Source organism: Crocodylus porosus, unplaced genomic scaffold, assembly GCF_001723895.1.
Source record: "Crocodylus porosus isolate Cpor-Errol unplaced genomic scaffold, CroPor_comp1, whole genome shotgun sequence".
Classification (NCBI taxonomy): Eukaryota; Metazoa; Chordata; order Crocodylia; family Crocodylidae; genus Crocodylus; species Crocodylus porosus.
In genome coordinates this window covers 194,036,955-194,052,888 of record NW_017728886.1, presented here as the reverse complement: position 1 = coordinate 194,052,888, position 15,934 = coordinate 194,036,955, and the positions used below count along the sequence as shown (strand labels likewise).

General features: G+C 39.7%; 1 protein-coding gene across 8 annotated transcripts in view; it reads left to right on the top strand.

Annotated features, from left to right (window-relative positions):
- TRAPPC8 (trafficking protein particle complex 8) overlaps window positions 1-15,934 on the top strand; it is a 104,679-nt gene that overhangs the window by 66,624 nt on the left and 22,121 nt on the right. For all 8 annotated transcript variants that reach the window (XM_019547487.1, XM_019547440.1, XM_019547432.1 and 5 more), the window contains 8 exons: window positions 3,884-4,108; window positions 7,711-7,819; window positions 9,927-10,121; window positions 10,325-10,455; window positions 11,646-11,720; window positions 12,155-12,281; window positions 13,967-14,124; window positions 15,106-15,548. In XM_019547487.1, the coding sequence (XP_019403032.1) occupies window positions 3,884-4,108; window positions 7,711-7,819; window positions 9,927-10,121; window positions 10,325-10,455; window positions 11,646-11,720; window positions 12,155-12,281; window positions 13,967-14,124; window positions 15,106-15,548 (1,463 nt within the window). The remainder of the gene's footprint in view (window positions 1-3,883; window positions 4,109-7,710; window positions 7,820-9,926; window positions 10,122-10,324; window positions 10,456-11,645; window positions 11,721-12,154; window positions 12,282-13,966; window positions 14,125-15,105; window positions 15,549-15,934) is intronic.

Genomic DNA, 15,934 nt, shown 5'->3' with positions numbered 1-15,934 from the left:
AAAATGCATTTGGATGCTTATCTTGCTGGGAACCTATGATCCCTGCTGACTTCCTGCCCCTCGGGCAGGGGGCTGGACTCTATGAGCCTCTGGGGTCCCTTCCAGCCCAGATGTCTATAAAATGTATGAAGGGGGCTGCTGATCCCAATCTCCCCGAGCAAGGCCATCTCATGGATGGCCTTCTGATTGCTGGACCAGCTGTTTGAGCAACAGGTATGTGGAGTTTCGAGTGTCCACATCCTGCATGATTTTGTGTTGTGGGATGCTCAGCTCTGCCTGTTTCTCCCGCAGCATCTTGTTCCCCTTGATGCTCTGGTGGAAGTAGCCCATCACCTTCCTGCATTTTGAAATGAGCTGGCTGGTAGTGACAGCACCATCACCAGGAGCCCTGTCCCCCTCCAAGGCATCCCTGACTATAAGGTGGAACTTGTGTGCCACACAGCGGATGACAACGAAGTTGGCATCATGCACTGCCTTGACCATATTGGCCTCATTGTTGGTGACCATGAACCCGCAGGTGAGCTTGCCCTGCCCAACAAGCCACCCCTTCACCATGCATTTAATGGCCTCTATGATCTCTGTTGCTGTGTGGGACTCACCTATCACCTCTGGTTAAAGAAGAGCCCACCAACAACTGCTCGCACTAGTGCCCTTTAAGGGAGAGGTAGGTGCAGTATCCACCCTGGCTGCTCCAGATGTCTGAAGTGAAGTGTAGGGCCACCTGTAGTCCTGCCTTGCACAGCTTCTCCCTTAAGTACACCCTACATACCTCATACAGGGAGGGCACCACCATCCTGCTAAAGGTGGTGTGTATGTTCTCTTGGTGTGATGGGGCCACAAGTGCCATGAGAGCTGCCTGAACTCTGGATGCTCAACAAAGGAGAAGGGCTGGCCATCCAGAGCAAGCATCTCTCCAGTGCTCTGGGTGACCTTGCTTGCATTGGGAACATGCTCCCTTTTGTCCCTGCCTTGCCTTACTGGTCCAGGATGGCTTGCCTCGGCTTCTTGGGGACGGGGGCATTGGAGTGACTTCTTTTTGGGCACGCTCCCACTGATGCCAGCCTGAGGAGGAAGAAGGGCAAGGGGGTGCTGCCTCCTGAGATGCAGCAGCATTGCTGTGGTGGTGAAGTGTTTCACCTCCTTGCCCCGGCTGATGGCAGGTAGCATACGTGGGATCATCTGCCACCTCAAAATGATCCCACGCTACATTACCCACCCACTTCTGGATTGAGGGTGGGGATCCATCCTGCCTTATCCCCCTCTTCGACAGGCAGAGGCACAGCAGAAGGAGCTGAGCCACCTGCCCCCACAACCTCCTCCAAAGTGCCTTGTAGAAGAGACCTGCTTGTAGGGTTACTTTGAAGGGTGTGGAACACAAACTCAGATTCCCCCTCCTTCCCCAGAATTTCCTTAGCTATAGTACATGGCTCTGCTGCTTCCGGATCCAGCTCCTTCTGTGGCACTGGAAGGCTCATGATGGAAACTGAAATTGAGATGGAGACTGTTATGCTGGTGTTAGTGGAGGTGGTGCAAATGCAGACATGACTCCCACTAGCAGTAGAAGGCTCGTTGCTGCTAGGAAAAGAGGGTGGATCTATATTGTGGGGGGAGGGGGGCGGGACTTGCAGTTCTCCCTCCCCTGCCATTAGACCTGGCACCTGCCTTTCCAGCACACTTCATAATGTTTGGTGTGCTGCAAAATGTGTATGTGTTTGTAATATATGTCGTGCTTTCCTGCAGTGCACAGTGATGACACAGGGAAAACAGAAGAGAGACTAGCGAGCTACTAAGAGAGTAGATTGCAAGGCAGAGTCTTTCAGATGCTGCTGATCTAGTTTGAGAGAGGTCTCACAAAAGGCAAAGATCGCTTCACACGCAGCCTTATACGTTGTTTCTGTGTCCCTCCCCCAGAGCACTGTGATTGGAAGGAAACTTGGGGAAAGATCACAGTCACTAGCCAGCTACAGATGTCAATATCAGAGCAGTCTCCCCCCCCCTTTCAGTTTCTGTTTGCTGCAAACCTGCCTTCTGAATCTCCCAATCTTTTTCTGAATCAATTTGGAGGCTTCTGATTCAATTTGGACCTTGTAATGGGTCTCCCAGTTTGATCATGATTCAGAGATTCAGCCGCTGAATCAGGTCAAATCTCCAAATAGAATTGGCTACCGAAGAAGCTTTGTGGAGCCCTATCAATTTGTCAGTCTGGGGCAAAGTCTCTACTCCAAAAGCTTTCTTTAGTTTCTTATTAAAACTGGTCAGTATGTCCTGTGGAGATTAGTTTAAATATTGTTTTAATCTGTCTGTTTTTAAGTTTCATGAATACAGCTTATGTTTACCAATAATTCATTTTCACTTACTGTTCTACAACATGATTAATATAAAGGGAATACAGATTTTTTTTTTTTTTTTTTTTTTAAAGAAGTGGGCTTCTATGGGGGGGTCTACTTGCATGAAATTTATATAAATTTATATATACATAGTGTGTGAATGAGAATATATATGTATAAAAAAAGTGTGTGTGTGTGTGTATAACTTTCGTTGACTATTGATTGTATACGATTTGATCCCAATTTAGTAAAACAAAAATATGCTGGAGATACCTTTACTTTATCATTAATGTTTACATTTAATAAGTTTAATATGACTACTAAATTAATTGAGGAATCCCTTTTAACATGTGTAATAGACTGTTGCTGTACAATGGCAGTAATAGGTATCCTGGCTTCAGAGCTAGTGTGTTAATTGTTTGGTACTTTGTGAGGAGGGGTTGTCTGGCTCCTCCCTCTGCCATCTTGGCACTTTCTAGATAAGAAAGATACCTTGTTATGACAGGGCAAGAAGATGGAGAAAGATCCAGATTAACCTACAGCCTGTTTTTGTTTTAGAGGAGTGGTTCTCAACTTTTTGTACCAGGATCATTTGTAAACATTGGCCAGTCCCGACTCAGTTCCCTGCAGTGTGTTGGGCTGGGAGTGGGTGTGCAGGACAGAGGGGCCCCAAAAATACCCTTGCAGGCTGGAACTCTTCAGGGTTCCAACATTTTCCAAATGTTTCCAACATTTTTCTCCATTAAAGGAGAATCCATTTTCAAAGTTTGTTCATCATCCTTTCATATGTTCTTGCGAGCCACTTTTGGGTCATGACCCACGAGTCAAAATGCTGTTCTAGAAGGTATTCAACAAATTTGGTAACTTAGTTTTTTACTTCAGCTTTGCAGTTGATCTTTAAGGCTGACTGTTCCTTTCGTTTAATTTTCATAGTATTTTAGAGTACTTGGAAGATTATTTTTAAGCTCTAGAAAAAACTGGTCCAGGGGTTAGATAGCTAATCATAGATTTAAGATGCCTGTGTTCAGTCCCACATGCTCTCCCTCTGATTTTCTACATAATCTTGTGCAAGTCATGCAGCTTCTTTTGAACTTAATTTCCCCATCTATGAAGCTAATAGCTCACAGGCATTCAAGATGAATGCTAGGTTGTAGTGTGTTCTGAGCCATGTCAGAATCTCAAGCATTCTTATGCATGTATAACGCCCCCACCCCGTTGTCTGCTTTTACTGCCATACTTCTGAGCCCAAGCATCTCATGAGACAAGGGGCATTTAATATTTTAGGACTTAGTGCAAGGGAATAATTTTGGATAAATAAAGCGGCTGTTTGTTCCCATACAGTATTGACTTTATTTACCTGATGATTAATTTTGACTTGATATACTGTTATAGCTCTCTGCTAGTTGCTGTTACCTTGGAAGACTCATTTTAAACTCTAGTACTATAATCTGTCTGGACCCAAATGATTTCTTTATTGGCCCTGCTGTGTAACTTAATGCACTTCTTAATATTAAGACTAATGATATTTGAAGAACAATCTGAATCTTTTCTTGCAGAAGAAACATGCCTTACGTTGCTACTGTCAGGCTATGCAAGTTTATAAAGGAAAAGGTTGGTCTCTTGCAGAGGATCACATTAACTTCACTATTGGTCGCCAATCTTTTACGCTTCGGCAGCTTGATAATGCTGTGTCTGCCTTCAGGCATATTTTGATCAATGACAGTAAACAACCTGCAGCTCAGCAAGGGGCCTTTCTCCGAGAATATCTTTATGTTTACAAGGTAAGTAGTAAATGCTTTATTTCTTAAGTAGCTTAAATGTTGTTAATCTCACGTGTACATAGCATCCTCTTTTTTAAATAGTATTGGGCCTTTTTCTAACTCTAGTGGGATGCTTAAAATAATCCAGTTGCAAAAAATCACTGTGTATTAATTTATTGTCTGCATTGTGCTAGACTCCCATTTTGTGCAGCGGTGATTTAAATTGGAATGATTCATTGCATCTGTTTGATAGCATGCATGTGTTTAAGTCTAGAATATACTACCAACTACTGTGCTCAACTCGAGACCATTAGCAAAACCTTAAAATACAAAGTCCGTAGTCTCTCCAATTTTATATGGAGAGTTGAATATTTAAAACAAATAATTCATATTGTACTAATGGAAAAGGACTCTCTTCCTTGCCCGAGTACAGGATTGTTAGTCTTTTAACAGAAAACCTAAAAATGCAGCAAAATAAATTAACGTTGTTTTGCTTTGAGGTGCATTCTTAAGTACCTTTGCAGATGATGCATTGTCGCTGAGTTAGAATTGATGGGTTTAAAGTACAAACTTTAAACATGAAAACTTTGTGGTTTCAAAATATGCAGTATTTCCAGATTTAATTTAGCTTATGATCCCATCCTAATTTGCGATGTCACACAAAGACATAAATGGTTCTTCTGTTTTACAGAAATCTAGGTTGAAAGGTGTTCTTGGAAAGGGATGCTATATACATTTTTACTGTCATATGTATATAATTAAAAAGGTGAAAAATACCCATATTTACTTGGATACAAGATGACAACAATGACCCTGAATATAAGATGATCACCCCTATAATTAGACTCTATATATGGAAAACTTAAAAATTTATTATAATTTTCCATATATAAAATCTAATTATTGGATGTTTGCCTTGAACTTGCCCCCTTCCCACTGCTATAGCAAGGAAAATTTAAATCTGGGGGTGGGGTCAGGTAGCCCTCTTGCCCTCCCCCAGTTTCACCTTCATCCCCTCCCTCTTCTTGCTGTCACGCACTGCTCTCCCTGAGCACATAGAAGTGAGGCACAAATTTGAAAACATTGAGTTTGCAATAAACATACGTCTAGTGATTTCCATATAAGCAAATTACTGTGGGTACCCACAGGCAGTTCAACCAGGATTGGTTCATTTTATCTTTTTTGAAACTGCTGCAAGTTTCAGCGCAGGGATTCCATAAACACACTCTTAAGTAGTACTTTTATACCTACTTATACAAACTATTGTATAGTTTGTATAAGAGCCAACTATTTCAAGCCATGGTGACCCCACAGCACTGCTTAATATGTGTGTGAACTCCAGATACCCTGTCCCATACTCACAGGATCCATGTTCTAATTAGCCCCTGACTCATGGGACCTGGGTGTTCTTGTTGTGGGTCCTGGGATCTTCCAAAAATGTACATACAGATGAGATGCAAGGCAACCTGGGCCAGCTCCATGTCCTGGAGGGCAGAGCCACACTATGTGCAACAGGCTGAGAGAGGGGCTGACGGAGGCATTCTGGGTGAACTGTTTGGGGCCCCATTTGGTGATGTTTGCTAGACATTTAAGGCTGGTGAAGAAACAGGAATAATTGGAAATGGGAAAGAGGAGTGCAACTCAGCTGTGAGGGTGAAGAGGAAGTTGAAATGTATACAGTGTAGTGGTTGACCATGACTTGAAAGAGTCGGCGGTAAAGGGGACTGTGAGTGCAATGGGCACCACCATATGTCTTAAGTTAGTGTGGGCCATCTGAATCTTGTGGTACGGTCCTGTCAGTATGTTTGCTTAACATGGGCCATGTATTATTGTTGTGCTTAGTGTTGGTTGCATTTGATCCACTTCAAAAAATCAACTTGGTTTCCAGTACTGAGTGCAAGTTTTTGGCAGTAGTTTAACGATAGAAATTGTACTTTAGTGAGGTTCCCTTGTATGAATGTAAGGTGACGAACTTTTTTTTTTTCCCCATGCTGATTTAAGGCAGGGAAAAAAATAGTCTTATTTGACTTAAATATGGCAGTAAGCTTTCATCTTGGCATAGTGTCATTGGGATTCTGTAGTTTTTAGACAACAAACATGCTATGTTTTACAGTGTGCACCTTTCCCCCCTAAATGACGCACTCTCTCTAAATTGGGGTTTTTGTATTAAGCAGGGAAACTGACTTCTCTGCCTAGGAAGTGCCCTGCTTTGATTCCTGCTCCACAGCGCAGCATCTGTGGTATTACTCTTCAGGCAGCTGAGGAACTGGGTTAACTTTAATGGTTTATTATTACTCAGTCTATAGGCATTAGTGATAATGTCTCCTTGTTAATGTTTTTGATTGTTCTGCCAATCAAGCTAACCTTTCATAGGGCAGTTTTGCTGTGAGTTAGCTGCTCCTGGTCTTCTCTTATTTCACAACCTCTTGAGCTCAGGCTTGTTCACTGTTTTCAGAAACTTAGGTTTATCTGTGGAAACCAGTCTTAAGCAACAGCTAGGGATTCTGCTTTAGTTGAGTAATTTATGGAGAATGAGTCAGTTAAAGATGAAGCTTTTTCCCTGCTCTGGAAAGACTTTTCTTCCTTCTGCCTTTCAGAAACAAGGGGCATGTTCTATGTGAGAATATACAGTATTAATATAAATTGCCATATTTTCTCTCATGACTGCACATTTTTAATACTGCCTCAGTTTTGAAATACAGGTTATCTGTATAATGGCCATCTGCAGATTTTTCTAGGAAACCAGATTAAAAAGATTTTTTTTGCTCAAAAGGCACAATTTTGGGAGAATGGACTGCAGCCTTCTGCAAAACCCACTCCACATGGTGCACCAGTTCTGTTCCACATTCAGTCTAGTTTGTAATGTCAGGGAAGTACGGATAGATCCTTGAACAATGATTTACAGCAGGGGTCACCAACTAGTGGATCTCAATCCACTAGTAGATCTCGGAGACTCTTGGAGTTATTCTGAGCCTGGCTTGTGGGGCTGAGTGCCTGCGTGCACGCACATGTGCCCCAGCCCAGCAGGTCAGTCAGTGTGGGGAGGGCAGGGGCTAAATTGAGGTCCCTGCAGTGAGGTACAGTGCTGCAGAGGTAAGTTGAGTGGGGCTCCAGCTGGGTGGGACTTACCTGCTGAGGAGGCGTGCCCCCAAATAATTTTTTTCTCCCTCTGTTTCAATCTGCCCCTGCTTCTCTCCCCGCAGACTTACCTGCTAGGCAGGGGGACAGGCAAGGGTGGCGGCTCACAGTAGATGTTGGGTTGCTTTTAAACGCCAGAGGTGACCTACTTAAAAAGGGTGGAGAACACTGAATTACAGCTTTTGAGTTTTGATACTTATAGGCAACACTCAGCCTTGCTCTGGGATACTCAAAATAGATATGTTCTAGTTTTGTGGGTTTTGTTTTGTTTTTTTTGCTCCTTACCTTCTAGACCACAAGAGTATTATGAATATTAACATTTTAATAAAGAGAAGGATAATGCTGCCTTAAAAAGAAAAAAAAAAGTGCCATTTTAACAATGCTGTATAACTTAATTCTGTCAGTGTTTGAAAACAGATTGTATAAGAACAATCACATAAAATATTTTTGTTTTTATTATTTAATTTACTTCCTGCTTCTCTCAGAACGTAACCCAGCTGTCACCTGATGGCCCTCTACCACAGCTTCCTTTACCATATATTAACAGCTCAGCAACACGTGTATTCTTCGGGCATAACAGGCGACCAGCTGAAGGTTAGTGAATTTTCAGTTATTTGTTAATAAAGGTCTCTTAATTGCACAAGGTTCAGCTTTAAGAAGCACAAACACTTCTTCAGGCTGGTTGGTATTTTTCTCTTCCGTTATTGTAATAACTTTGGCTTCATATATTGCATCAGTTAGTGTATTAAGCTCCCCCTCTCGGCCATTTAAACTTGGGCTTGAAATGCTTTTCCCTTAAGATTTCAATCCTAAAATAAGAAATACCCACTATCTTCTTTTTTAAAAAGCTTTTTAATAGCCTTTTTTAATCAATTGCACCTTATGGGAACTTACTTTTTCCTTCAGGGAAAATAAACATAGAGCTGTTATTTCTGTTCAATAGACAGAGAATCTCTGAATCAAGTTTTGTAATGAAGTCTTGTTTATAAATGTCTTCTCTCATGTCTGGACACCCTGGGCCTGGATTCTCATAGTCAGAATTTAGATACCTGAAGTCCAAGTGGCCTCAACACCTTTCTCACTTCTTCTTTCCCCACATGCCCCCTGTCCTTTAGGTATCTAAAGTATGTGACCACCTAAAGTTTTTATGGGGGAGAGTTCTGAATTTGCCTAAGGCCAGGGAATGGTTAATCTGGATTTTGAGACCGACTTCTCATAGCAGCAGTTTGCCCCAAATCTGCATAACCAGAGGTTTGAACCCCTCTGTTTTCATTCCAGTGCCCTAGGGCTCAAACCCTCATCAAGTATGCCGCTGGGGCTGGTGTGGTGGGGGGATGTAGTTAACAGCAGCACTCATAGGGGGTGGGGCATAACTTGTGGCATACCTGCCAAAAACATTGACCAGCATTGGTTTACAAGTTAGAGTGTTTGCCAGGGATGCCTGTCCTTACGTCTGTAGTTCACAATCTTCTTAGACTCGTGGTACTCCTCCATAACTTTTCTGAATTTAGTGGCTTCCCATTTCAGTTTCATTTCTACTCATTTTTTTGACTATGGCGGGGAGAAGGGGGAAATGGTTCTTATGTGGCAAAAAGCCCAAAGACCATCAAGTAGAAATCCGTGCATCAGGAACATTCCTATTTGAAATTCTTGGGTTTATCTTGTGAATCATATTTAGGTACTTGCACACCTAATTGTGCTAATATTCATTTTGCTTTTAAAGAGATCTCTTAGCACCTTAGTGGAGAATCACTCATCTACATATTACAACAGTGTTTCCAGAACTCTAGGAATATTGGTTGTATTTACTAAATTTAAAAAAAAGCAATTGGTTGTACTTTCTCATTGTCTGAAAAGTCTGTATAATTTAGTTTGCAGGTCTCTTTAAGGTCTTCTTGCCCCTGTAGTACTTTAGGCCCTCTTTTTCCCTAATTTTAAAAAGCATTCTGTAAGCTTGCTTTTGCAGTGAAGAAATTAAGTTCTTTAAAATATCAATGCCTTTACCTGTTGTCATTTTGATTTAGCAATCTGTGAAATGATTTGGAAATTATCTTGACATTCTCAAGTAGACCTCACTAAACTGATTATAGGCTTGATACCTTTGAGAGTTTTCTTAAGAATGATAGCCAACTTAATTTTTAATGGTGAAGGCAAGACAGGTTGCATGTGCCACTTTGGGGAAACACTAGTTATCTTCAGCTACTTCCGTTTATCTACAGGCAAAATAGGCATACATAGTACTTTTCTCTCCCTAACACGTTTGTAAAACATTTTAAGGTCCTTGTATGCAACGTTTCTTACTCTTAGTTAAAGCTACATTTTAGTTAAGATCTTAACAGTTCTTAGTTGAGGCTACATATTTTTTTGTCCATGAACTAAACTACATTTTTAACTTAATGTTATAGATTGCTTTTTATTCAGTTTACATGTTTTGATAATTAAATTGTGTGAAATGCTTCTTTAAATAGATTGTAAAACATTCAAATGGCTTCAAAGTGTGTTGACTATTTTCTTTTATTATTCTTTCAACACATGTAAATAAAGCTTTTCATTATGAACCTGTGAGGCATTATTGAATTAATCAGAACACTTTATGATATTGACTGTAAACTCTGACCTGGAACTTGTCAATACAGTTCTGTAGTATGGTGGTTTTATACTGCTGTCTTTTGCCACTTAACGTTGATTTTTTTACTATTAGGTGAAAAGCAAGCAGCCACACACATAAGTCTTGATCAAGAATATGACTCTGAATCTTCACAACAATGGAAGGAGCTTGAGGAACAAGTTGTGGCTGTGGCTAACAAAGGAATAATACCTTCAAATTTTCAGCCAACACAGTATTGTTTGAACAGTTATTCAGATAACTCCAGGTTTCCACTTGCTGTAGTAGAAGGTAAAATGATGATCTGTGAACTTCTTAATTTACAAGTAGTTAGATACTCTAAAAGAAACTTAAATTTTACAGTAACAAATGGAAGTTGTATGTGTGATATTGCTTATTTGAGTGGAGAACTTAAGTAGGAGCACTTTTCAGTAATGAACAGTTTGTACATGCCTAGTACGATCTGAAAACTTAAAGTCCTTTTTTTTAAATAGAACCAATAACGGTGGAAGTAGCTTTTAGAAATCCATTGAAGGTTCCACTTTTGTTGACTGACGTATCGTTACTGTGGAAATTCCAACCAAAAGACTTCAATGTAAAGCATAATGAAGAAACAAAAGAGCTGGTAAGTATTGTTTTGCTGTTGGTGATCCTTCTCTTTCCCCAGTTTTAACTAACATGGTTGCTTCACATGGATGATCTTAACATCATGAAATGAGAAAGTCATGTACAGTGCAGTTTCTAAGCTCTGACTTGAAACAGTGAATGAGCCTAATAGGATAAATTTGGGATAGGAAGATAGAATAACACTAATAAGGTCACTGACATTCATCTTGTGTGTTAGAATTTAACTTTTTCTTAAAAATTTAAAATAACAGGTTTGCTTACACCAGGTGATTGTTAAAATGTTTATGCTTGCCAACAAATACCACAGTTACCACTTTTCTGCCCTCATTATAGGAGGAAAATTGGTGTTGTCAAACACAGTGCGAAACTTAAATTAACAAGTGGTCATACAAAAGGTCTCTGTTATTAAAATAAAATAAAGCTTACTTGCAGTAGACATAATACTAAGTCATTTGCATAATCTGTTCTCAACTAGTCAAAGTTTGTACTTTGAACTTTGTATTGATCTTTAACGTGTGTGTGTGTGAGTGTGAGCGAGTTCTTTCCTACTCATCCGTATGGTTTTGTAATCACCAAAGTCGCTTCTGTTATGTTTTCGGTTAGTTCATTATCTAAACCACTACCTCTTTTGGCTTCATCTCTAACTTAAGTGTTTTTTCCTGTTTTCAAAGAGCTTATGTTTAGCTAGTCTTTCATATAAGATATACTTTTTAATAATCTTGATCATGGTTTTAGTAGTTCCTTAACTGAAATTTCTTGGGGTAGTCTGTTAAAATGTTGTTTGGTAAAATTTTACTGATTGTGGTTTGGCAAACCCACTCATTCTGAAAACTTTTGCTTTTGGCTTTCTTGGGGTTTCAAGTTGATACAAGAACCAATAAAATCCTTAAGTGTGGTATTGCCATTATTGAATGGTTGTGATGTAAACATTAGAGTTGAACTCCAACTCTGTTCAAAGTTGTTCTCTGACTAAGCACTGGCCAACCTGCCAGATTGTGGTGCTCTAAATGTGTTGAGTCCTAGCAAACTCCTTTCTTTTTATTGATCCATGTCTATATGATTTCTCTTGTTTTGAAGTGTCTTTAAACCAACACTTGCAGAAACTAAATTTTGTAGATAGTTAATTCAGAATGACATTGTTAAGGAAGTGACTTCAATGTGTTGTGTGTGTGTGTGTGTGTTCCATAGGGAGTATGTGGAAATGATGTCATTGGAGCTGAAGTAATAGCAGAGTTCTTAATTAATAGTGAAGAGACAAAAATGGTAAGTAAATGTTTTATCGCATGGGTAGATACCCAACATTAAAGACTTAAGCAATAGATTTGTTTGGCCTCTACAATTATTTCACTTCTATCTGTTAAACTAAATGTAGGATAACTTTCTACTGTAGTTCTAAATTAATTATATCTACTCTGTTTTCTGCTTCCATTATAAGCTTACTTTTTTTTTACTCCAGATTAGGAGTTTTTTTTTCCTATGTACTTGACAGTTGTTTTTCAGCTTAATTGGAAACAAAGTAGATTGCAAAAATATTAGAAATTTTATATAAGGGATTAGAAATGCTTAATTGTGACTATATTTTGTCTGGTTATGTAATAATAAGTATAGCTGTGAACATTTTGTATTAAAATGGGACATTAAATGTAAACGTTTTCTTTTAGTAGCAACAACAACAAAAATTTAACGTATCTCCACAGGCGAGACTAAAGCTCTTTCCCCATCAAACAGGGGAGCTACACATTCTGGGCGTCGTTTACAATCTGGGCACTATTCAGGGTTCTACGGCATTAGATGGACTTGACCCTTCTACTGGAATGCAAACAGGTAAGGACACCAGATTCTCTTAAAACTGTGAAAACATAAAGGCTTGTGTCAGAATAGCATTAAAATCTTCTAGGAAACAGTGATGACTAACTGGGGGTGAGAGTGGGTTGATCACATCAAAGAGAGAGAAGGAAAATGAAGCAGAACCCTAAAATTATTCGGGGGCAGGGTGGAGGGAGCAAAGAGACTTAATTAAGTTAGCCACTTCCTTATTTTTACACATGGCTTAAGAAAAAGTCCCAAAGTCATCAAATTTCAGAAGCTTGAAGATATTTGCAGCTACTATGTTTTACCTCTTTCAGCCTCGGAAACTTTTTTTTTTTTCCCTCGTGTGGAACCTTTCCTTCTTTTTTGGCTGTCTTCTCCAGGCCCTTTACCACATGTAGATGACCGGGCCTGAATATATTACATTGTTGGCACAGCCACCCTATAATGTGATGCAACTATGGAAAAAAAAACAAACTTTTTTATTCTAGAATGTATAGAGTCAAAGTATTTTTCCATAGAGATGGAAAGTGTGAATGCCATTGTACAAGGCAGAGATAAGAAGTGGAATACAGTTTACATTTATGTTCAAGAAAGGTGAACTCTGAAATGGAACAGGTGTGGACAAGAGTAGTTGGGTAATGAGAAATGGAGTGTCTGAGAGCTTGGTTTGCTCATCTTACCAGGCTGAGAGGGGATATGGATTTATTGGCTACAGCTATTTCAGGGGGATGGTCATTAGGGAGGGAGAATCTGTGCTAAGGGATGAAATTTGGTGCAAGAAAAAATGGATATAAACTGACCAGGAATAAATTTAAGCAGGGGACTGGAGGCATCTTCCTATTTAATTTTTCCTCCAGTTTTCATAAACCTACATTTCCGTAAAGTTAGTTTACAACTACTACTTAAAGTAAAAGAGAAATTGCTAGAATTAATGTGCGTGTCTAAAGAAAATGATATAAGTTCAAACTTAATACCATTAAATGTCATCTTGCAAAAAAGGAAAAGCCATCTTAGACTAATAAATTCATCTGCTGTGAGGTAGAAGCAAAGGATCTTCATTTTCATATTGTAAAAGGTACAAGAAGTGGGTGATCTTTGCTACCCTTCTTTGTCTGAAGAAAACTACATAGCTAACTACTCCCTAAAATGTTCATTGATGTTAAACAATCACAATCTCTTTTATAACTTTATAGTTCAAAATGCTTGCTTGCTTGCTTGCTCGCTCACTTGCTTCCTATTGTTTACTTAACTATTCAGGACAGATCTTTGTTTAATTTTTTTATATTCTCTGACTCAGGCTAGAGGTGAATGAAGTGTTAACATCCCAAAAATCCTTATCTCCTGGCAGTTTTCAGGGGGCAAGAACCAAATGGGTATAGACTGCACGATACACAAAATTGACCATTTCTAAACAGACAGTTGATTGTTCCAGAACACTTGCAGATGTATGCATCGTGCAGATTGCGCTGCTATTGCCAGTGCCATGTCTGTTAAGAATGCTCGTCTATCTAGGTAGTTGCCATTTAAAAGAATGAATATTTTCCTTTCCTAATCTAAGGGAAAATGACAAAATGTAACTTGCAAGTACTCTTTTGGCATGTGCTTTGGATCAGACTTATTAGTATGAGCTTTAGAAATTGGAGATGACAATTAACTTTATTTTTACTATAAAACATCATGATTTCAAACTGTTTCAGGAAAGCTTGTCTCTAATGGGTTGTCTGTAAGAGGACGTCAGGATTTAGAAATCCAGGGACCTCGACTTAATAATACAAAAGAAGAAAAAACATCCATTAAATATGGACCCGATCGCCGTTTAGATCCTATTATTACAGAGGAAATGCCCTTGTTGGAGGTATTCTGTTTTCCCTGTTGCTGATAACTTGATTATAGTAAAGTATAGAATGATACTCTTACTTTGCTGTTTATAGTATCAATAACTTTTGACCTAGTATTAAGAATTGCAGTCTTTACTTTCTGCCTAAATAGGTTAGGGACAGAAATTGCATGTGAACTAGTATAAGTGATTGGAAATGGATTCAAATCTGTAACACAATAGAAGCTTGGTGCATATAAACTGCTTTCAAAATGGCTGAAACTGGTTTAAGATAAACCTGGATCAATTTAGTATCAGACTTAACTGGTTTAGGTTAACTGGGTTTATTGAACTTCTGTCACAGATGCCTTCCGCTATCAACTCGCAGCCCCCCAGCATCCCACAAAACTGCACCTCCCTTGCAAACTGCCCCTTGCAGAATGGGTGGGCTAGCCGTGGCCCAAGCTGTCTGCTCCAGCTGAGGAAGGAAGCATGCTCTAGTACCTTCTGTCTTGGGCCACTACAGGCATGTGGCTGCATTTCTGGAATCAAAAGTGAATGTCTGTTCACTTGCTTATTGGTTCAATCAATGCTTAGACTAACCTGTGAAGATTGAATTGATTCAGCCTCTGGCTTTTTGGCTACCTGTACTTAGTCTCAAAGTTAAGTGTTGTTGGATTTTAGGTGACATCTAAGAACTATTTATCTATATTTCCATTTAAATGTACGCATGTATTTATGTACAACCTGTAGAGATTGAATAAAGACACTTTATTGGTAAAAATTGTAACAAACCTGACAAAATAGCTTTTGAGATTTTCTGTTCGTCAGAACTAATTTTTCTGGCACTTCATTTACACTTAGATGGTAAAAACACCAACAGAATTACTAAGCTGGTTGTTGAATAGTTGTATTAATGTTATTTTAAATTTTATGAATGGTGGTGGCTTCAGGGTATTTTCATAAATCTGTCTTTAAAATTAAATGGTCAATCTTACGAATTTTTTTCCCCCAATGCAGGTGTTCTTTATAAATTTTCCTACAGGGCTGCTCTGTGGAGAAATCAGAAAAGCATATGTAGAATTTGTGAATGTGAGCAAGTGTCCTCTTACTGCACTGAAAGTTGTGTCTAAGCATCCAGAATTTTTTACGTTTGGTGGAAATACTGCCGTTTTAACACCACTAAGTCCCTCGGCTTCTGAGAACTGTAGTGCTTACAAGACTGTTGTGACGGATTCTACCTCTCTGCGTACAGCACTGTTGTCATCAGCTTCTTCTGGAGACTTTGGGGCTGGCATGGGAAGTCAGCCTGAGGTGATACATGTTCCACTTCTGGACTCTGTCCTCCTTCCTGGGGCTTCTGTCCAGCTGCCAATGTGGTTACATGGACCAGATGAAGAAGGTGTTCATGAAATAAATTTTTTGTTCTATTATGAAAGTATTAGAAAACATTCAAAAATGTGGTAAGTTAACTTTCTTCTAACTTAGTTAGGTCATACCTAGTGAATTCTTTAACATGCTTGGGGAAATCTAGTGTTTAATGTCTCTGGTATCGGCATTGGATGAAGTGAGCTTAGGCTCACCAAAGCTCATGCTGTACATCTGACTTAGTCTGTAAGGTGCAAATCTACCCTCCTTTCTGCTTGACTTCAGATTAATGTGGCTAACTGCCTTTCCTCTGGAAACAAATATAATAAAAATGAAAGTCCCCCGATGGCAGGCCCACTGCGCATGCACGTAGTTTAAAAGGGCCCGCCAAACGGGGGAAAAAAAAACCAAAAACACACTCAGGTAGGCTCCGGAGCGGTGAGAGACGCGCGGGTGAAGCCTGCTGTGCCCCCGCTCCCCC